Source organism: Pelophylax lessonae (genome assembly GCF_965119305.1).
Source record: "Pelophylax lessonae genome assembly, chromosome: 8".
NCBI classification, from domain to species: domain Eukaryota; kingdom Metazoa; phylum Chordata; class Amphibia; order Anura; family Ranidae; genus Pelophylax; species Pelophylax lessonae.
The window spans coordinates 252,529,988-252,549,805 of NC_138775.1; the positions used below are offsets into that span (position 1 = coordinate 252,529,988).

Below are 19,818 nucleotides of genomic sequence, written 5' to 3' on the forward strand. Positions count from 1 at the left end.
GATCAAATGGGGTTTTCAGCCACACAGTGATTAAATGGGGTTCACAGGGACACATTGAATAAATGGGGTTCACAGGGACACAGTGATGGGGTTCACAAGGACACTGTGATTAAATGGAGTTCACAGGGATACAGTGATCAAATAGGGTTCACAGGGACACAGTGATTAAATGGGGTTCACAGGGACACAGTGATTAAATGGGGTTCACAGGGACACAGTGATTAAATGGGGTTCACAGGGACACAGTGATTAAATAAGGTTCACAGGGACACAGTGATCAAATAGGGTTCACAGGGACACATTGATTAAATAGGGTTCACAGGGACACAGTGATCAAATAGGGTTCACAGGGACACATTGATTAAATAGGGTTCACAGGGACACAGTGATTAAATGGGGTTCACAGGGACACATTGATTAAATGGGGTTCACAGGGACACAGTGATTAAACGGGGTTCAAAGGGACACGGTGAATAAATGGAGTTTACAGGGACACAGTGATCAAATAGGGTTCACAGGGACATAGTGATTATATGGGGTTCACAGGGACACAGTGATCAAATAGGGTTCACAGGGACATAGTGATTAAATGGGGTTCACAGGGACACATTGATTAAATAGGGTTCACAGGGACACAGTGATTAAATGGGGTTCACAGGGACACAGTGATTAATTGAGCACAGGCCCTGTACTATAGCACTGCTGTGAAATGTGTTTCTGTCCATCTGGTTCTGAGAATTACACAGCTCTGCCACACAGCACAGTCTTGTCTAGCAAGGCAGAAGACCTGGTTGTTCTCTGTTGCCGTTAGGTTACACTTACAGGTCTTGATTCTCCCCCCAGCCTGTGATTTAACAGGGAAGGAGAAGCAGCAGGCAGCTGAGCTCATCTGTTTGTCACTCTGCTCTCTTAGTATTAGCATGTGTTTTGTTAGCAAAGCAACATTGCAGCCCAACTAATCTCCCTCTCCCAGTCTGAGCTTTGCTATAAAGGAAATTCCAAGAGGCTTATTTAAAATGCGTTTAATTATGTATTAATTGCGCACATTGCAAGTCTTATTGTTTGTTGGGGTAGTAGCGTCCTTTACCATGAGTTACATGTAAAACGGGCTTTTGGGGTATGTTAGTGGGAACAACCTAGAAATACTCCACTACTTCCCTAGATGTCTGTATTGCTTGCAGGGCCGGGACAAGAGGTGGGGATGAGGAGCGGCTACCCTGGGCGCAATGGTTTATTACAGGGATGAGGGTGCTCTAACCCTGACCCTAAGGGAAGGAGGGGGGTGCAGTTTGGCATCTTTGCCCTGGGCGCTGGATGACCCTGTCCTGGCACTGATTGCTTGCACTGAAATTGAGGAATCGAGCCAGCATTGTCCCTTCTTAATGATCTCCACACCCTCTACATTAAATACTGCTTAATAACTTCAGGAGATATTTGACATTGTTTGATGGCAGAGATCCCAGACTGAAGAAAACAGTGATAAGTTACATTCTTTTTGGGTGTTATATGTTAGATGTAGTTCAGTGGGTGAAATAGTGATCAGGACAATCTATTCAAACTGGATGGCTGACCATCTGATAATCTGTTCTGCAGATTCTGAGAAGAAGCGGCTTAGCCCTTCCAAGCTAAAGACTAATGTTTGGATTTTTGCTGAATGTACGGAATGCTCTCCATATCTTGCTTGTTACATCTATCGCACCCATTCAGTACACAGTCTAATCTGTCAGAAAATGCAAGAAACAGCTTACTTGGTGCTGCGTTTTAAAATTAATTATCAAGCAGATTAAAAACCGAGGAAGAAGAAAAGTGTATTTATTGCATCTGTGATTTGTATGTGTAAAGACAAACTCCAAGTAATAAATCCAATCAATCTGTTAACTTTACAATGCAGTCAGATTTAGCTTTTTATAATGCTTCTAGGTAGAACTGCAGTCTCTTATTATATGATTCTCTTTTGTGCAACCTCCATACCTGTAAACGTTTGAGGAATCATAAGCAGGGTATATATGTGCAGTTTTTGTTTTTGTTCACCCGCTGGTTGAACAACAAAAACCTGACAGATCCCTGCATCCACACAACGATATGTAATGCAGGGATCTCCCCCACTGTGCTACTGTATTCTGCCAGTGGGGCTCCTCATCTGCCAGGATACACTGATCAGCGTTTGTAGCCATTGGCTGCAAGCACTGATTAAATGCTGTTTTTTTCAGCTGGACTGTTCAACAGAGGCTGGTTGTTAGCCTGGCTTCCGTTGAATTGGCAACTGTTGAACCGACCGACTTTCGGCCTTTAGTCTGGCCCTTCTCTAAAGGTGGATGAGACTGCATATAACGTTAAAAGAGAAGTTTGGGAATAGCAAAAAAAACCATACTCACCAAGATGACTGCAGCACTGATCCCAGCTGCAGCTGTCCCCTGCCAGCTCTACCCTGAGAATTGAGCAATCAAACCATTAATCTGCTCTGCCCCTCCAGTACTCACTGGAGCGCCGGACTGTGGAGGGGTGGAAGAGGCTGGCTCAGGCTCTCAGCGGCTCGCTGAGACATTGAACCAGCTGGTGAGTTCAGGAAACTAGGAGAATCCCACCTGTAAAGTCTGAAACTTTCCAGAGCCTGGACCAACTGATGTCAGCCGCCAGCAGACTTTAGCCCGCTGTCAGCTGAAAACGGGTCACAGGAGTGCATAACGCAGGACACTCCTGTGACCTACTGAAGAATTATAGCTGAAATGGCTTCAGCTTCACTTTAGGGAGACAGGGAAAAAGAGCTTGGTAAGAGAAAGAAGGCAGAGCAAAGCTTTAATAGGAAGTTGAGATATATCTCTGGTGTTACTGATCATTTTTGCATGTGGCAATCACTGCTTTACCTGGACCTATATTTAAAATCTAAAGTTTGGCTGTTTAACAGGGATTCATGAGCACAATGTAATATGTAAAAGCCAATAGTAAGAAAAGATACATATGAAGCAACATTGTCATAAGCAGGGTTGCTAGTAAATTTAGTTATGCAAGGTGGTAGCTAGCCTGGCTGATTTATAGTCTTGTAGGCATTGGATTTCCCTCCTAATCCTGGTTTGGCTGCAATTCTCCTTTTCTGTCAGTAGGTGGCACTGTTACCTCTGCCATTCGAGTGATAAATTACAGTCAGTCAGGTTATGAATATGAATGTTTCTCCCAGCCAATTGGCTAGTGGTGCATGCTGGGAAAGACTATTTATTTGGATGAAGTCAGGTGATCTCTCTCTTACCACCCAGACTCCTGTCTGGGGGGGGGGTGTATTTGCTGCTGCTGGGTAGGCCTGAAGCCTGAGGCCTAACCATGTGCTTTGGGCTCTGCAAGTGAGAGCCTGTACACTGCTTGGAAGAGTGAAGGAAGGACGGAGACCTGAGATGAAGTACCAGAGGTGACTCTGCCACATGATGGAGAGCCTGGGAAAGTGTCAAGATGGAAACATCCACATAATCGCTGCATCTTCCGTGAGTTACCCGCTCTTGCTATAGGAGACAGCTGAAGCTACAAAGTACAGATAGTTATAGGAGACTGGACCCAGGGGAGAGGAGTTGCCTCCCAGGTCAGTCCAAGCTTAAAGGATCTTTTTCTGTACTGCTGTCTGCCTAGTCTTCATTTTTGTGTAAGGAGTCTGCCAATCTGCCATTTTTCACTAAGGGTGTCCTGTGCCCTACCCCTTTGTTCCTGTTGTGAGAAATAAACTCCTTGTTTAAGCATAAAAGTTACTGGCGCCCATCTGTCTATCTTGTTCACCACCCACCATGCCTAGTGATCTGCACCCTGAGGAGGGAGGTGGGCCCTCCCTGTCTCTGGGGGTCACCACCAGGCTTTCAGAAAATGGGGTGGGGGGGCGCTACACATATAAAACCGCCGATCAGAGGCAGCACCAAACATCAGTACACGGACAGTACCTAACCTCTGTTCTTCAAGCTTCACTACTGTCTGTCTGGACTCTGACATATCCAACGAATGGCCTGTACACACGGGCGAACATTTTCGTCCAAGGAACGACCATACAATTCTCTGATAGTGTTTACACAACTTTTGACAGCCGATTCCGAACGAAGATTTCCGAAGGGACAAATGCCAAAATATTTCTCGTATGGGAACAGAACAAATGATTTTCGTTTAATTTGTACAATTTTCGGACGATTTTCGTACGAGAAATAGCCGCTACGAAAGACTGCGCATGACCAGAAACAACAAATAACAATTAAAAAGCCTTTGTCGGACAAGAATTTTCTTACATAATTTCTATCCTCGGTTCGGACTTGCTGTGAAACATCCAGGAAAAACAGCTGTCACGGTTCTCGCCATGGCTTGCAGACAGCCAGGCGTGGTCGCCGTTGGGTACCTGACATGGGATTTGAGCCTGTGTACTTAGACATTCTGTCCTGTTATCCTGCCTCTGAGCCACACTTCAGCTCATATGGATCCAGTCTTGTTAATCTGGTATTGCCTGCAGCACTAGGGGGCTGGACTTCACCTGAGCATACTCCTGTCTCTCATTGTCCACCTGAAGCTAATTGCTCAATTAAGCAAGCTATAAAACACTGCCTCTCGCTTAGAGCAGTGTCAGTTCATTGCTGATCTTTGTTCCAGATTGTTCCTGTTTGACAGACTTTGTTCCTATGTTCCTGTTTCCTGAGCGTGTATTCCAGACTGACTCCGGCTTCCATCCTTACCTTCGTTCCTTGTTGTTCCTGCGACCTTATCTTCCTCCCATCTCCTGATCCTTATCCAGACTCGTGTCATCCAGTGACTACTGTTATTCCTGGATTTCCCTTCCCATTGTATTCCTGCCGGTCCTGCTTATTGGAGCACCTTCCCTGCCAAGCCCCTGTGCACAGATTCACAGCCCAGGTGGCTTTCTTACCTGGTCACCTTGGACTGTGGATATCTGCAAGGGTGAGCGTACATCTCTGCGTTACAGACTCCAACAAAGGTAAGCCCGTGACACCCGGTCAATCGTTCATCCAATTTTCTCATAGTGTGTATAGGGCTTAGCTCTTGATTTTGATTACTGAATTACTTTGCTGACATAATCTAGGAGTAGGGCCTAGAAACAGCAAGAGCTGCCTTCCAAGAGATAGCTTGCACCCTCCTCATAGTTACCCTGCTCTGTGGAATGGATATAAAGGGGTCCTCGGAAAAGGAGCAGCTGCAGATTGCTGACTGTCAGTGCTATTCATTAACAATTGACTCATCTCACAAAGTTTGAAATATAAAGTTGCCAAATCTTAGGTCCACTTTAAGTGTTCATTCTCTAATGCAGTGGTCCTCAACCCAGGTCCTCAGGGCCCACTAACAGGCCAGGTTTGCAAGATAACTGAAATACATCACAGGTGATATAATTTGCTGCTCTGTGATTGCAGTATTCTAGTCTGCATTTCCCCAAGGTAATACTTAAAATCTAGCCTGTTAGTGGGCCCTGAGGACCGGAGTTGAGGACCACTGTTCTAATGCTCAGGCTGAACTGCTGCAGGTTTGTGACAGATTTACATCAGCTTCCATGGGCAACCAGAGGGCTTTGAATAGCCCAAACTTGGCTAGGAACAAACAATGCTCGAATTTTATCCAATCTTTTTGTCAGCACAATCTTGTCGTCACCACCTGGCTCAACAAAACTAAATCTAAGACCGGTAGAAAATTATCAGCCAAATAGTGGCTACATCCAATCAGATGCAGCCACTGTTTGGGTATTTAGGCATCTGCCAGTGCTACGGCTGCCTGAATACAACAGTTGGCAGGAGAATTTCCTCCATCCATGCTGTTAAGTGTGGATGGGGAATCTACTGATTTCTCTTGTTTCCCCTCCATTCCTGTTCTGGTGACAACTGTAACATTTTGGATTTTTCATTATTTTCTGTTCTGATGACAATAGAGGTGGTACTGCTCTCTAGTTGGACAGAGACAGGCAAAAGTTTTGAAGGCATAGTTCCCCTTTACTAAAAAAAAACTGTAGATAAGGGGAATCTGTAGATAAATTACCAAAGTAAATAACACCCTTGCTATAGGTGAAGGCCATTTACCTACCTCATGAAGCCTGACTGGAAAACTTCTAGGGCATTGCTAAGAATGTTGCTAAGAGCTGTTACTGTTCACCCCCTCACAAGCGCTTTCTCTCCCCTGGTGAAGTCTCTCTGAGCTCAGGGTTTGAGGGTTCATTCCTGTGATGGTTAAGAGTAACAGCTAGGCGTCTTTTAGCAATGTCCTAGGAGTTTTCCTGGTAATCTTCATGAGGGTACTTAACATGCTTACACCTATAAGGGCATTATTCAACTTTGATTTATCTACAGACTCCCCTTATCTGCATAGATAGGTTTTTGGTAAAGATGAACTAACCCTTTAAACCAGGAGTGTCAAACTCAATTTCATTTTGGGCCACATTAGCAGTATGGTTGCCCTCAATGGGCCAGTTTTATCTGGGGTGTGCTACGTACACAGTGCAGGGTTCAGGAGTGCGTTACGCAGAGCACAGGATTATGCTATGTAGAAAGTGAAAGGTTTAGGGGTGTGTACGAAGTGCAGGGTTTAGGGTTGAGCTATGTATACAGTGCAGGCTTTAGGGGTGTGCTATGCAGAGTGTTCAGCCCCAACCCCCCACCTCATAGCTTCCTCGCATTTCTCTCTCCTACCTTGCTTTGATCTAGTACCTCCTTGTGTAGGTGGCTCTGCCTCATCTTGCAGGAAGATCACTCTCTCTCTCAGATTCTGGAGATCTGTCCCCGCCATGAGTGCGTCACAGATCTATTAGTTTTGGGAGCCGCTGAGAGCAAAGCTGTCCCTTGTAAACACAGAAGGCTTCTGTGTTTACAAGTGACAGCAGGGAGTGGGAGCAGAGAGTGAGAGCCTGAGGTGGGGGAATGAAGTTCCGTCAAGTTCCTGCTGCAAAACTGGGTTCAAGGGCCACATGACAAGGCTTTGGGGGGCCAGATTTGGCCCCTGGGCCTTGTGTTTGACATGTGTGCTTTAAACCATTCCCATTCAATAACAGCAAAGTATTTGGCTGGATTTGGCTATTGGTACACTTTAACCGTTTTCTGGAAAAGCTCTTCGGATTCGGAGTTGTAGTCATACCATAACTCTAAGACAGCTGAAATATAAATATGGATTCTAAATGCTGGCAGTACCTTAATGAGTGGCTTCCAGATCAGATCAATGTGTTTGAAAGTATCTGGTACACCGAGTGGAAGCTCCAGCTGCTTCATGTCTGTTTTTTTCTCAGCCATGGTCTGCGCCTGCGGCTTGTGTGATCGGATGTCCCAGAACATGACTGAGCTGTAGGAGAAGGTAAGTCTTTAAGTAGCGGTACTTAGATGTACTTACACTGTACCCTAAACAAAGTAAACCAAATATAGGGGTAATTCTCATTCCTAAAAAAAATCAACAAAGTTTATTATATCCAGAGTGAAAATCAAGCTGCAACCTATAGGTTTCATAGGATGTCCTCATGGGCTATGATGAAATGCATAGGAAAACAAAAGGCGAAAAGGCCTAGTGCATTACCAACAGCACTTTATTTATGCTATAGAGTGCATACTCACAAAAGCAATGCATAAACTTCATACCAAAAGGCCTTCAACACAATGAAATCCAAATCCAAACAAACATCATAAACCAGTTTCAGGGGCTGTACCGCCTTCTTCATTGCAAAACTGGCTTTGACTAAGCAATGGTTGTTTTATTTAAGGTTTACTGACTCTAAGTTGTTTTTAGGGACCAGACCTGAGAGGTCTTCCACAGAATGAAATCAAAATCAAAACGAACATCGTAAACCAGCTGACGTGTTTCAGGGGCTATTCCACCTTCTTCAGAGCAAAACTGTCAGCTAGGACTAAGCAAGGCTGTTTTTTTTATTAAAGGTTTGCTGACTCTAAGTTGTTTTTAAGTGGCCTTTTCATTGCTGCAATAAAAGATGTGAATGATTTTGCCGATTGGAGTTTTTTATGTTCTGAGAAAACCTTTGTAAATGGTGAGATACACTGAGAGAAAAAGGGAGTATGTTGGGAACTCAGAGGGGTGCCACATTGAAAGGACTAATCCCTAGAAGTGTATTATACAAAAGTCATGGGATGTAGATTGAGGACAAATCTGAGTATCTTCTATAACACATACATACACGCTGTCATTTTGGGGTCCAACTATTTGGTGAGTTACTACTTTTATTTCATGGTGCCAGTTGTTATTTGCTCCTTTCAGTTTATTTGTGATCTGTGTTCAACTAGGGAGATTTCCCTTCTCTTCCTGAAATACAAAAGGAAGTGAATATCTTCTTAGATAGGCTTTACTGGAACATGTGTCTCCATTGGAAGATTTCTTTTCTATTCCTGTTCCAGTGACAACTGAGAAACTTTAGATTTCCCCTCACTCTGTCCCAGTCACAATGGTCACCTGGACAAACAGAGGGTGATTCTCCCAGCAAGAAAACAGACAGTAATAAAATGTTTACAAGGGTTCTAATCCTTCCATACTTTATCATGTCACATAATCTTAAAAAGGATTTAGATCTGCTTTAAACAGTAACAGAGAGATATTTAAGTAAAAATGCCTTGCGCAAGAAGCATCAAAAGATATCTGTTGTAAAGAAAAAAGTGGATTATTGTTTATATAATAATTTTAAAGATCTTAAAATTAGTGATCGACCAATATTGGTTTTTTCGTTACCGATATTTTGGTCATCTCGTATCGGTATCGACCGATATTTTTGTACATTTTAAAAAAAAAATTATATTTTTTTTTACTTGACAGGTACTGTTGTGGAGGGATCTGGGGGTCTAAAAGACCCCAAACCCCTCCTCTGCACTTAAAAGCATTCAAAACACCAAGATTGGCTGTTTTGAATGCTGTCATTTTTTCACAGGCGCCAGTACCCGGAAGTGATGTCAGGACATCACTTCTGGGTTTTTGCAAGGAGACCCAATCAGAGCCGAATGTGGCTTTGATCGGGTCTTTGGTGGCCGTGAAGGCTGGTTGCCTGGGTCTCCCGGTGGGACGGGAAACCCAGGTGAGCCGCGGCGGGAGCGCGGGGACGTCCCCTCCCGCTCCTTGCAATGACAGCCGAGCGGCTTCTCAGTCACATCGGTTGTCATTACAAGACAGCCGACCGTCGGCTATGGACGCCGGTACTGGAGTGATGCCTCTAGCTACAGGCATCACTCTGGTACAAACACTTTCCGAAATATCGGTCACCATGGTGGCCGATTCCGATATATTGGCCCTTGATATATCGGCTTTGCCGATAATCGGTCGATCCCTACTTAGGGTGTTAAGCAGGTGAAATGGCTAAGAAGAACAATTTTGCTTGTTTTTTTTTTTTTTTTTTTTTTACAATGGGGTAATAGCAAAGAGCCTACAAATATTGCAGATAAAAGATAATATTGCAACATGACAGATGAACTTTTTTCTCAAATGGTTCATGCCTGGGAAGAAAAGTGGCAGCATAGTGGTCCTACTTTTATGAATTCTCCTTCCTGTCTGTTAGAAGCAAGGGGAATTTAAAAAGGGTAATTTTTTTTTGGGGAAAGATTTCGGTTTTCTGCAATGCAGAGAAGATTTTATGTGGTCAGTTACAAATAATACTCTTCTTTCATTTTAAGAACCCACTACAACTGAGGCTTCTGAAGTTTTGGAAGTGAAGATAATGACGATGATAATGTGAATCCCTTTCAACACAATCTACACTGTCCAAACTTTACCCCCATATGCCATCTGTGTATTCCTTTATTATTTCCCTTACCAATCTGGAGAAGAGGTGACAAGCTGTACACAGCATCCACTTTTATTCTCATATGGATATCCTGTCCGGTTGACCTTAAAAAGAAGAGAACACAATTACCTATAATAATATCACTTTACATGAGAAAGACATACCTTCACCCCGATGATTGAAAATCCCGACTTTAACCTTTCTGCTCTTTTATGTTAAATGCATATAAAATAGACACACTACATACGCTACAAAATACATACATACACTAAAAAAAATAATAAATACAAAATGGAAATAAAACATTGTACAAAAAAAAAAAAAACTCAAACTAACTTCAAATTAGAGTTTCCTTAAAGTTATAATGCAACATAATTGGCCTGATTTTATTCCAGGTGCCACATTCATAATTTTAAAGGGTAAATGTGCCAAATCCTCAGAATAAACTGACTCAAATATATTATGTAAAAAATACTTCCTACTGTTCACATAAAATAAATAGTTAAAAACACCAAATACAAAGATGTGTGCCATCACATATATTTATTTGTTGCTTTTTACATATATAGCATTAAATAGCATAGCCTCCAAAAAATCTTAAAAACCACCTACCTGACGGAATCCATTATATCACATTATTAAAATCTCATGAGATATAGCCCCCGTTCACATAGAGGCGACCTGTGAGGCGACCTGGTCTATATATCTATATACACACACACACACACAACTACCTTGTATTTTGGGAAGCTCCACCACGTTCTCCAAATTCATCTGGAAAGCAACCCGTTACAGGATAAGATATGAAACCCTCTCTTCCGAAAGGAGGAGCTGGAGTACTGGATGCTTCTTTGTACCACAAGGCAGCGGTACTTACTCGTATCGTGGACTGGTTCCCCCATCTTCCAAACTCTGAGTCCAACTGGAAAGCCACTTAAACTCTATTGATCTTTGTGCATTAATGTGGACATCGGCGGTCCATCGTAATGACTCATCGCTCTCTAGCAACCTTACCCACCAGACAATTCAGATTTGGGACCGACTGGTGCCATAGCCAAAATGTTAGGACCCATGACTCCCTTTTTTGGAACCCTGGCCTTCCCACTGGCAGTACGTGGGATGGGGTTTGGACTATGGTGTAAGGAAGATCACAGGCGACTTGCCCAACTCCTTCATGCAGACCTGTCTTTACTGACAGAATTCCAGTCCCAAGTATCCTCCCAACACCCAACACAGTGGTTTCAGAGACAACAAGTCTTATTATATCTTTGCAATTTCCCCTCCTTGTTAGATATTATATCTGAACCATCAGAATTTGAAGATATGCTCCTACAGGCCAATCCCCCAACACATGTAGTCCCTACTGCTCAATAGTTCCTCTCCTGACCTCCAATCATACACGCAGGCATGGGAAAAAATGCTTCATTTTGACACATAAGCTCTCTTTAGCAACTTAGACCCAAGAAAAAGGGTTCACGTTGGTGACTAGATGGTACAGATGCCCCTCTACTATACAATGTATCAACCCATCTCTGCCTGACACCTGTTGGAGATGCCTGTCCACTAGAGGTACCTTGCTCCACATCTGGTGGGATTGCCCCCCTGTGAGGAAATTCTGGGAAACCATTTTTGATCTGTACTGTAAGCTGATGGCGACCTCTATTCAACCCTCACCAGAGGTGGCCCTTTTGTCTATGAACCCAGGCTCTCTTAAATCAATTAAAAAAGACGTACTGCGGCACTTCCTAGCTGCGACTAGGGCAGTGATTCCTCGACACTGGAGATCAACAGACATGCCTTCCCCGGGTGATTGGGCTACTGAAGTGGATCGTATTAGAGATCTGGAACATCTGTTGGCTCAGGAAACTGTAAAAGAGAAGCAATTCTCCATCACTTGGACTTCATGGTCCATGTTTCGTTACTCTGCAGAGTTTGTCCTGTGGGCTGAAGGTAAACCTGATACAACTACCCCAAAGCCTAAATGGAGTGTCCTTTTACTTCTTTCTTTTCTTCTGCTGTTCTTCCCCTTTCCTTTTTTTTTCCTTGCACTGTACTTGCTTTGCACCTCTGACTACACTTGGAGCACTAGTTTCGTAATATTTTCCCATCATATACAGACAGTAAGCGATCTCTACAGCATAGCACTTTCTGAGAGAGTTTCTCAACACACTGGATGATGCCTTAAGCCCCGTACACACGTACTGATCGTCGGCCGAACGATCGGCCGTCTTTTGTCCAGGGCTGTCGTGTCTGTTGAAAACTGCAAAAGACTGCACACGAATTTTGTCGGCCAACAACCGCTGACTGCAGAAGTGATGTCATGTGATGGTTAACTTTCCTTGTCTTTTTTTCTTTTCTGAGCATGCCCAGTCTTGCTAATCTGCTGTCTGTCGGCTGAAATCTGTACTGACTGGCGAACAATCGGCCGTTCTGGTGACGGCCAACAAATATTTTAAAGTCTGCACGACAGATTTTGTTCGGCCGAAAATGCGCTGTCGGCTGTCGGAAGCATCATACTAACAAGCCTACAATCGGCCGATCGGTCGGCGGCCGAATATTTACGGCCGACAATCGGTACGTGTGTACGGGGCTTTAATGTTTAACCTTGTGCTCATACATCACCCATGATATTGATGTTTGGATACTTTCCTATATATTTGTTAACTACTTAGTAGTTTTCTTTCAACTCTAAATGAAAAGACCATAACAATATTTTGGGAAATAGGTTCTTCATGTATACCGTGTATTTGTAATACCGATTTATTGTGTAACATTGCATATTTGATATGTTTTTCGATTAATAAAATAATATTGAACTAAAAAATCTGATAAATAATGCACTGCAATAGAGCAATGCAAACTGCACTTCTTCTGTATGCCGGCCAGCAAATGCTGTTTTTATGTGATTATCTGCCACATTGATGTAAGTGCAATCATTCGTTTTAAATCAATTCTCAGTAAGGATTTTACACGTGTGGAGCATTTTTTCATGTCTTGTGAGTACACCCACAGGAATGATCTCTAGGCACAAGCTTTGGAGGACCAGTACTAGGTATTGACCGATATTGTTTTTTCAGGGCTGATACCAGTTTTTCGGTCACCCTTCAGGCCGATAAGCGATATTAGGTGTCAATATTCTGTACATTTAAAGTTTTGAAAAATCAACACAATTTTCAACACAAATCTGGTACTGAACATGTTAATGTTTATTACATTTTTTAACATTAACCACTTAAGCCCCGGAGGATTTGGCTGCTCAAAGACCAGGGCTTATTTTGCGATTCGGCACTGCGTGATTTTAACTGAAAATTGTGTGGTTGTGCGACGCTGTACCCAAATGAAATTGACGTCCTTTTTTTCCCACAAACAGAGCTTAGTTTTGGTGGTATTTGGTCACCTGTGCGATTTTTTACTTTTTGCGCTATAAACAAAAAAAGAGTGACAATTTTGAAAAAATAACAATACTTTTCACATTTTTTTATATGAAATTCCCAAAAAAAAAAAAAAAAGTAAAAATCAATATTTTTTAACATTTTAGGCCAATTTGTTTTCTGCTACATATTTCTGGTGAAAAAAAATCGCAATAAGCGCATTTTGATTGGTTTGCGCAAAAGTTATTGCGTTTACTAACTACGGGAAAGATTTATGTCATTTTTATTGTTTTTTTTTTTAACTATTAATGGCAGCGATCTGCAATTTTTTTTGCAGGACTGCGAAATTGCGGCGGACAGATCGGACCCTTGAATGACATTTTTTACACTTTTGGGGATACCAGTGACATTACTACAGTAATCAGTGCTATAAATATGCACCATTACTGTAAAAATAACACTGGCAGGGAAGGGGTTAACTTTATTGGTGATCAGTGGGTTAAATGTATCCCGAGTGGCGTGATTCTAACTGTGGGGGGGCGTGGCTTGTGATGTAACCACAGAGACATACAATCCTACATAGCAGGATCGTATGATCTCTGCACCTACACAAGGGAGAATGACAGGCGGCTTTGTTTACATTAGCCGTCTGCCTTTCTCCCTCTCCAGCGGGAGATCGCGAGTGGCCGGCGGACATTGGAGCCGCCGGTCACTCGCGCGGGGATGTTGGTGACCTAGCGGGGGCGGGAGCGCGCCTCCTGCGGCACGCGCTCGCCCCCTAGAGTCTCCAAGGAGCATCGGTGACCAGTCATACCAGATCAGTGTACCATAACCAGTGAGGCCAGTCTGGAGCCACTAGGATGACCAGAATACCTTCTGTCTTGATCCTGCGCAGGAGTCTCGGCAGAAGCTTGAGAGGAGGAAAGGCTTAAATCAGACGATAGTGACTTCAAGAAGCCACTGATGTGTCTGCGGCGTCGGCTAGAGGATCCCGAGACTGTGCCACAAACTTTTGCACTTTCCTGTTGAGGCAAGAGGCCAACAGATCCACCTCGGGAGAACCCCACCGGAGACACAACTGACGAAACACCTCCGAATGAAGTGACGATTCCCCCTGGTCCAACGTCTGTTGACTGAGATAATCTGCCTGCCAATTTTCCACCCCTGTAATGTGTACAGCAGAGGGGGCTGGAATGATTTGTTTGACCCACCTTAGAATGCCGGCTACTTCTCAAGCCGTAAGGACACTTCTTGTGCCCCCTTGGTGATGGACATAGGCCACGGCCGTGGCATTGTCTGATTGAATCCATACAGGACACCCCTAGAGACGACGAGTCCAATGATCCAGACAAAGTCTGATCGCTTGCAGCTCCAGTATATGGTAGGTAGTCTGAACTCTTCCAGAGTCCATATCCCCTGAGCACACTCTGTGCCGAGGACACCTCCCCACCCGGAAAGGCTGGCGTCCGTAGTGATGACCGTCCAGTACAGGGGAAGAAATGATTTTCCCTGATGAAGTGCCTGAGAACGAAGCCACCAAACCAGGGACCCCCTCGTACTCCGGCTCAACAGGTTTAGATTGTCTAGAGAACTGCCTCGAAGGTAGACAATAGAAATAGATCTCTTGGAGAATATCATATTGATAATTTTTCCATTTTTTTAGCTTTATATTTACTTTTTTGTGATTTATTGTGACATTTGAGATATTCATTTGCATCTTTTCACTTTGGACTTTATTTACACTCATCTGGTTTGTAAATTATGATTTATACACTTAATTTTCTTCAGTTTTATTGATTTATCTAATAGCGCGATTTTTTAAGTTGCTATGATTTACATCATAATGCTTACTTTTGGACTCCTGGGATATGGGCGTAATCAATCCCAGCAGTTTGCGTGCATTCTGTTATCAACAATACATTACTGTACTATGCATGCTGGATAGCCAACTGCACCAAAATCCTGGAAATGCATAGAAGAGGGCTTTAGATGCCCATATCTGCAATGACCACTGAAAGAATACCCGGAAGAGATATAAAATTACCGATTTTACAGGTACATACTATGTGGACGGGTATAGGAATATCCAAATTAGATGCTGCGAGTCACAAGAATCACACGGATGCTTATATTATAACTTTAGATAGGAGAGTGTAGCTCCTCTTCAACAAGCAATATGAAATTCTAGAACCAATATGGAGCTGTTACCTATCAAAGACTTTACCTCAAAGGAATCTGGGAGCCAGTGTATGTCAGTTATCACAGCCTTGTGCCCGTGTTCTATAGAGGATACTGCACAGAATCTCACAAAATGTGGCTCATTGGATTGCTTAGGTTCCAGTGTTGTCTGTAGAAAGAATGGGGACATGTTAGTGCATTCAGGATATATATATATATATATATATATATATATATATATATATATATATATATACACAATAAGTGTAAAGATATCTGTCACTACTGGTCACTTTATACCCTATTGCGGTGATGGCGAACCTTAGCACCCCAGATGTTTTGGAACTACATTTCTCATGACGCTCATGCACTCTGCAGTGTGGTTGAGCAACATGGGAAACATCTGGGGTGCCAATGTTTGCCATCACTGCCCTATTGGAACACAACGTATGGAAAACATTGCACTCATTTTATTAACTCTCATCTAGCCGAAAGGATTTTTTTTTTTTTTACATATTCCATTTGAGGCATGCTTACCATGCACTCTTTAACTTTTTATACTATTTAAATCAGCCGTGTTTCTGGCCCTGCACATTTCCCCCCCAAATTTTGGGTTAGATCCATATACACAACAAAAATGTCTGCACTAATACGTCTAGCTTACAAGTAAGGGAATTATCTATAAAATTTATAGATTTCCCAACTTCCTCACAACCCAGCCTTCTTTCTCCTACACCTGTCTTCCATACCCATGAATATATATAAAACAAATCTGCATCATCTGCTAAATATAGCCAAATCCTGTATTCTTGCCCAATGGAAAAGCTCCACTTCCCCCATCCATTCAGCAGTGTGCACATAAAGTAGAGGAGATTCAGCACATGGAGGGCCTGATCCTATCAGCCCAAAACAAACACAAGACATATAAGTCCATATAGTTGTACTGGGATGCATTTACATTCACAGCTGAAGGACAGGCACTACTGTCTGGAGGAGACTCAGAGTAATAGTTGGTCCTACCTTCTTCCTGATGTCCTTCCTGTGTGTTTCCCCTCCATAACCTTCCCTTCCCTCCTTTTTTCCTTCGTTCCCCCCCCCCCCCCGTTTCCTCTGAATATCACCCCACATATCACTTGAAGCTTTGACTATGACATCCTGCATAGATCTTAGGGCCAGGTTATTAAGTTGAGAGTACCTGTGAACCCATGAGTGTGAAAATAACCAATGTCAGAGAGGGTTAGGGGGGTCTGACCTGGTAAATGGACCAGGTCAGACCCCCCTAACCCTCTCTCACATTGGTTATTTTCACACTCAATGGGTTCACAGGTACTCTCGACTTAATAACCTGGCCCTACATCTATGCAGTAGGTCATAATTGACAATCCTTTCTGTATGATATTGATATATTATGTTTCACTCTTTGTGTCATGACCAATAATTTGTATATGTTACACCAGTACCTGATTACACTATATGCTGAAGCATTTAAAATAAAGAATTTATAAATAGAAACATTTTTCCCATTTTTTATGATACCCTGTCCATAAACACTAGAGAGGGAAAAAAAGCCACCCAGGGCTTCTTTCTGGCTATTCATTTACTTCATTATTTAGAAATAGGTGCATAATTCACAACAGCAACTGTTTTGCTCTGTTGCTCAAAATTCAGAAAACTGTTCATACTTTACATAAGCATTCCCTGCTCCACTGTTTGCCAATCTCCCCTGCATATTCATATGAATAATCAAGATCATTAAAACCTAATCGGATCCTTCTAAGAGGCTTTGACAGATCACTAAGGTTAGTATCTCAGATAGCAAGGAGAAGTCTGAGGGAGGAATTCCCTACATCAGTTTAAAAGTGACTTCAACCAAAAACACCAAGGTTCTGGAAGATATCAACACCAATTATTTTGCTGCAACCAAAGTAAGTTCTCTCGAAGATTCGCACAGTAGCTTGCGTTCATGCCCAGCTAAATACCCAAAGAAATAAACATCCTAACTAGAAAAGGAATAATGTACTCTTTGCCAGTCCACCTAACAAAGTATCTGTATCCATTTGTATCCATTGCAGTACTACAAACAAAAATTTACTAGGTGCCTTTTCTGCCAGCTCTGAAGTTAAAGCCCAAAGGACCTTTCACTTTAAATCAGCTAAATATATTCCAGCATTAAAACAAAAGGTGTGCAAAAAGTAGCCACAGCATGATTAGAAAACCTTGTCCTCTGCCAGCATGTTTGCAGGGAAGGACCCTTTCCAGATAGCAAGCAATTGTGCTGCACAAGTTTGTTGCACAATTGCAGCAAGTCCACATTTCATGACTCCAGATCAACTTTCTTTGCAAACATTTTGCAAGTCTGCTGCAAATTCTGGTTCAGTTATGTTGCACAATAGTCCTCCCACCACAGGGGTCACTGTGGCTGAATTTTCATGCTGTAGACTTGCAGAGCTCTTGCTGTAGACTCATCACTGCAACTTTGCTCTTGCTAGAGACTTGCCACGCAAAATTGCTAAAAATTGGAAAAGTGTCACCTAGAAATTGTGCTTCAAGTACTCTGCAAGTATACAACTTACCAGTCAAAATGTGCAGCAATTAAGACTAACAATTTAACACTGCCACAAATTTGTGGCAAGTTATCCTTGCCATCTGGGATGAAATACCAGATTTTACCAGCAGGTGTTGCTGTAAGCAACATATACAGTATCAGCTCCTGATCAAAGTGAAACTCTGCAGAAGAGGGGAATGGATGGGTCACAAGTAAAAAATTAGAATTCATTGCGATTCACAGTACTAAAGCCGGCTATACATGGATCGAAATTCGGCAGGTTCAGCAGGGACCAGTAGAATTTTGATTCATGTATGGGCATGCTGGTTGTACACAAGTCAATCTATTGATCGACTTGTATACAACAAGCCTGTGAAAACAAGCGTTGCTGGCTATAGCAAGCAGTGCTGATCAGTGTATTCTAACAGCAGAGAGTTCTCCCCGCTGACAGAATACAGCAGCGCAGCCGGAGGCATCAGTGTATTCTAACAGCAGGGAGGTCTCCCCACAGACAGAATACAGCAGCGCAGCGGGAGATTTCAGTGTATTCTAACAGCAGGGAGGTCTCCCCACTGACAGAATACAACAGCACAGCGGGAGGCGTCAGTGTATTCTAACAGCAGGGAAGTCTCCCCACAGACAGAATACAGCAGCGCAGCGGGAGATTTCAGTGTATTCTAACAGCAGGGAGGTCTCCCCACTGACAGAGAACAACAGCGCAGTGGGAGGATTCCCCCATCCATGCACTCCACACAATTAAGTCATTTTCTTTTGTTCAACCTGCTAATTAAACAGAAAAAAAAACGACTCTTTTATGGCCAGCCTAAAGCTGCAATTTGCATACAAGATATTATATGGGTTTGGTAAATCTAAAGGAAAATTGTACAAGAAAATTGAATAATGTATGGCCATTCTAAAGCTGGCTAAACACTATACAATTTCTATACAATTTTCTTGTACAACTTTCCTTTAGATTTACCAAAACCATATAACATAAGGTCAAATCTAAACACTTTCAAACTGTATGCAATCAGGCAGGCCCTTGCACTACATAGTTGCAGGTAAATCTAAAGGAAATCGAACAACAAAAATTGTATAATGTGTATCCAGCTTAAGACTGCTAAGTAAATGCTAAGTTGGCTTGTAGTAAGAATTTTACAATGTAATACAAAACATACCTTTGTGCTGGTGCTCTTAGTTACTCCAGTTTTAGCTGTTAGACGCTCATTATAGGCAGAGATGTCCCATAACACAACCTGAGGTAAAGACAGAAAAAATACAAACTTAGCCATGCAATGCAATGCATTTATTGGAGAAATCTGGGTCATTGCTGATCAGCAGTTGGACCAGAGACTCAGATATTAAATCAAGACAGCCAGGCAATTAGCATTTTCAGGAATGGCAGTTTATTGTTTTTCATTTTATATGTGTAAGGGCACAATATATTTGCAAAAGAACAAACAGGTTTACAATACGGACCTTTCCATTGGGAATGGTAATCCTGAATACCAGTTAACATAGGTAGAGAGACGGAAGTGTCTTATAAATAAAAGAAGTGAACACATTTTAAACTGTAAGTTACAGGAAAGCAATGTGGGCGATATGGGCCGATATTTTGTACATTTAAAGTTTTGAAAAATAAAGACAATTTTTGACACAAATCTGGTACTGAACATGTTCATTTTTGTTTAATGCTTATGGCTGGCACCCTGTGGTTGGTGGCTGGCTGTCTGGCACCCTGTGGTGGGTGGGTGACTGGCTGGATGGCACCCTGTGGTGGGTGGCTGGCTGGAACAGGGGCTGTGGGTGGCTGGCTGGTACAGGGCCTGTGGGTGGCTGGCTGGTACAGGGCCTGTGGGTGGCTGGCTGGCTGGTACAGTGCCTGTGGCTGGCTGGTACAGGGTCTATGGGTGGCTGGCTGGCTGCTACAGGGCCTGTGGGTGGCTGGCTGGCTGGTACAGGGCCTGTGAATGTGGGTGGCTCGCTGGCACTGGGCTGCTGTGGGTGGG

At 42.9% G+C, this 19,818-nt stretch overlaps 1 protein-coding gene across 2 annotated transcripts in view; it reads right to left on the reverse strand.

The window, feature by feature from the left end:
- Positions 1-19,818, reverse strand: part of DNAI3 (dynein axonemal intermediate chain 3) — a gene marked incomplete at its 5' end in the record, with an annotated part of 119,222 nt that overhangs the window by 40,390 nt on the left and 59,014 nt on the right. For both annotated transcript variants that reach the window (XM_082265820.1, XM_082265819.1), the window contains 4 exons: positions 7,140-7,287; positions 9,746-9,819; positions 15,311-15,433; positions 18,988-19,065. In XM_082265820.1, coding sequence (XP_082121946.1) covers positions 7,140-7,287; positions 9,746-9,819; positions 15,311-15,433; positions 18,988-19,065 — 423 coding nt within the window. The remainder of the gene's footprint in view (positions 1-7,139; positions 7,288-9,745; positions 9,820-15,310; positions 15,434-18,987; positions 19,066-19,818) is intronic.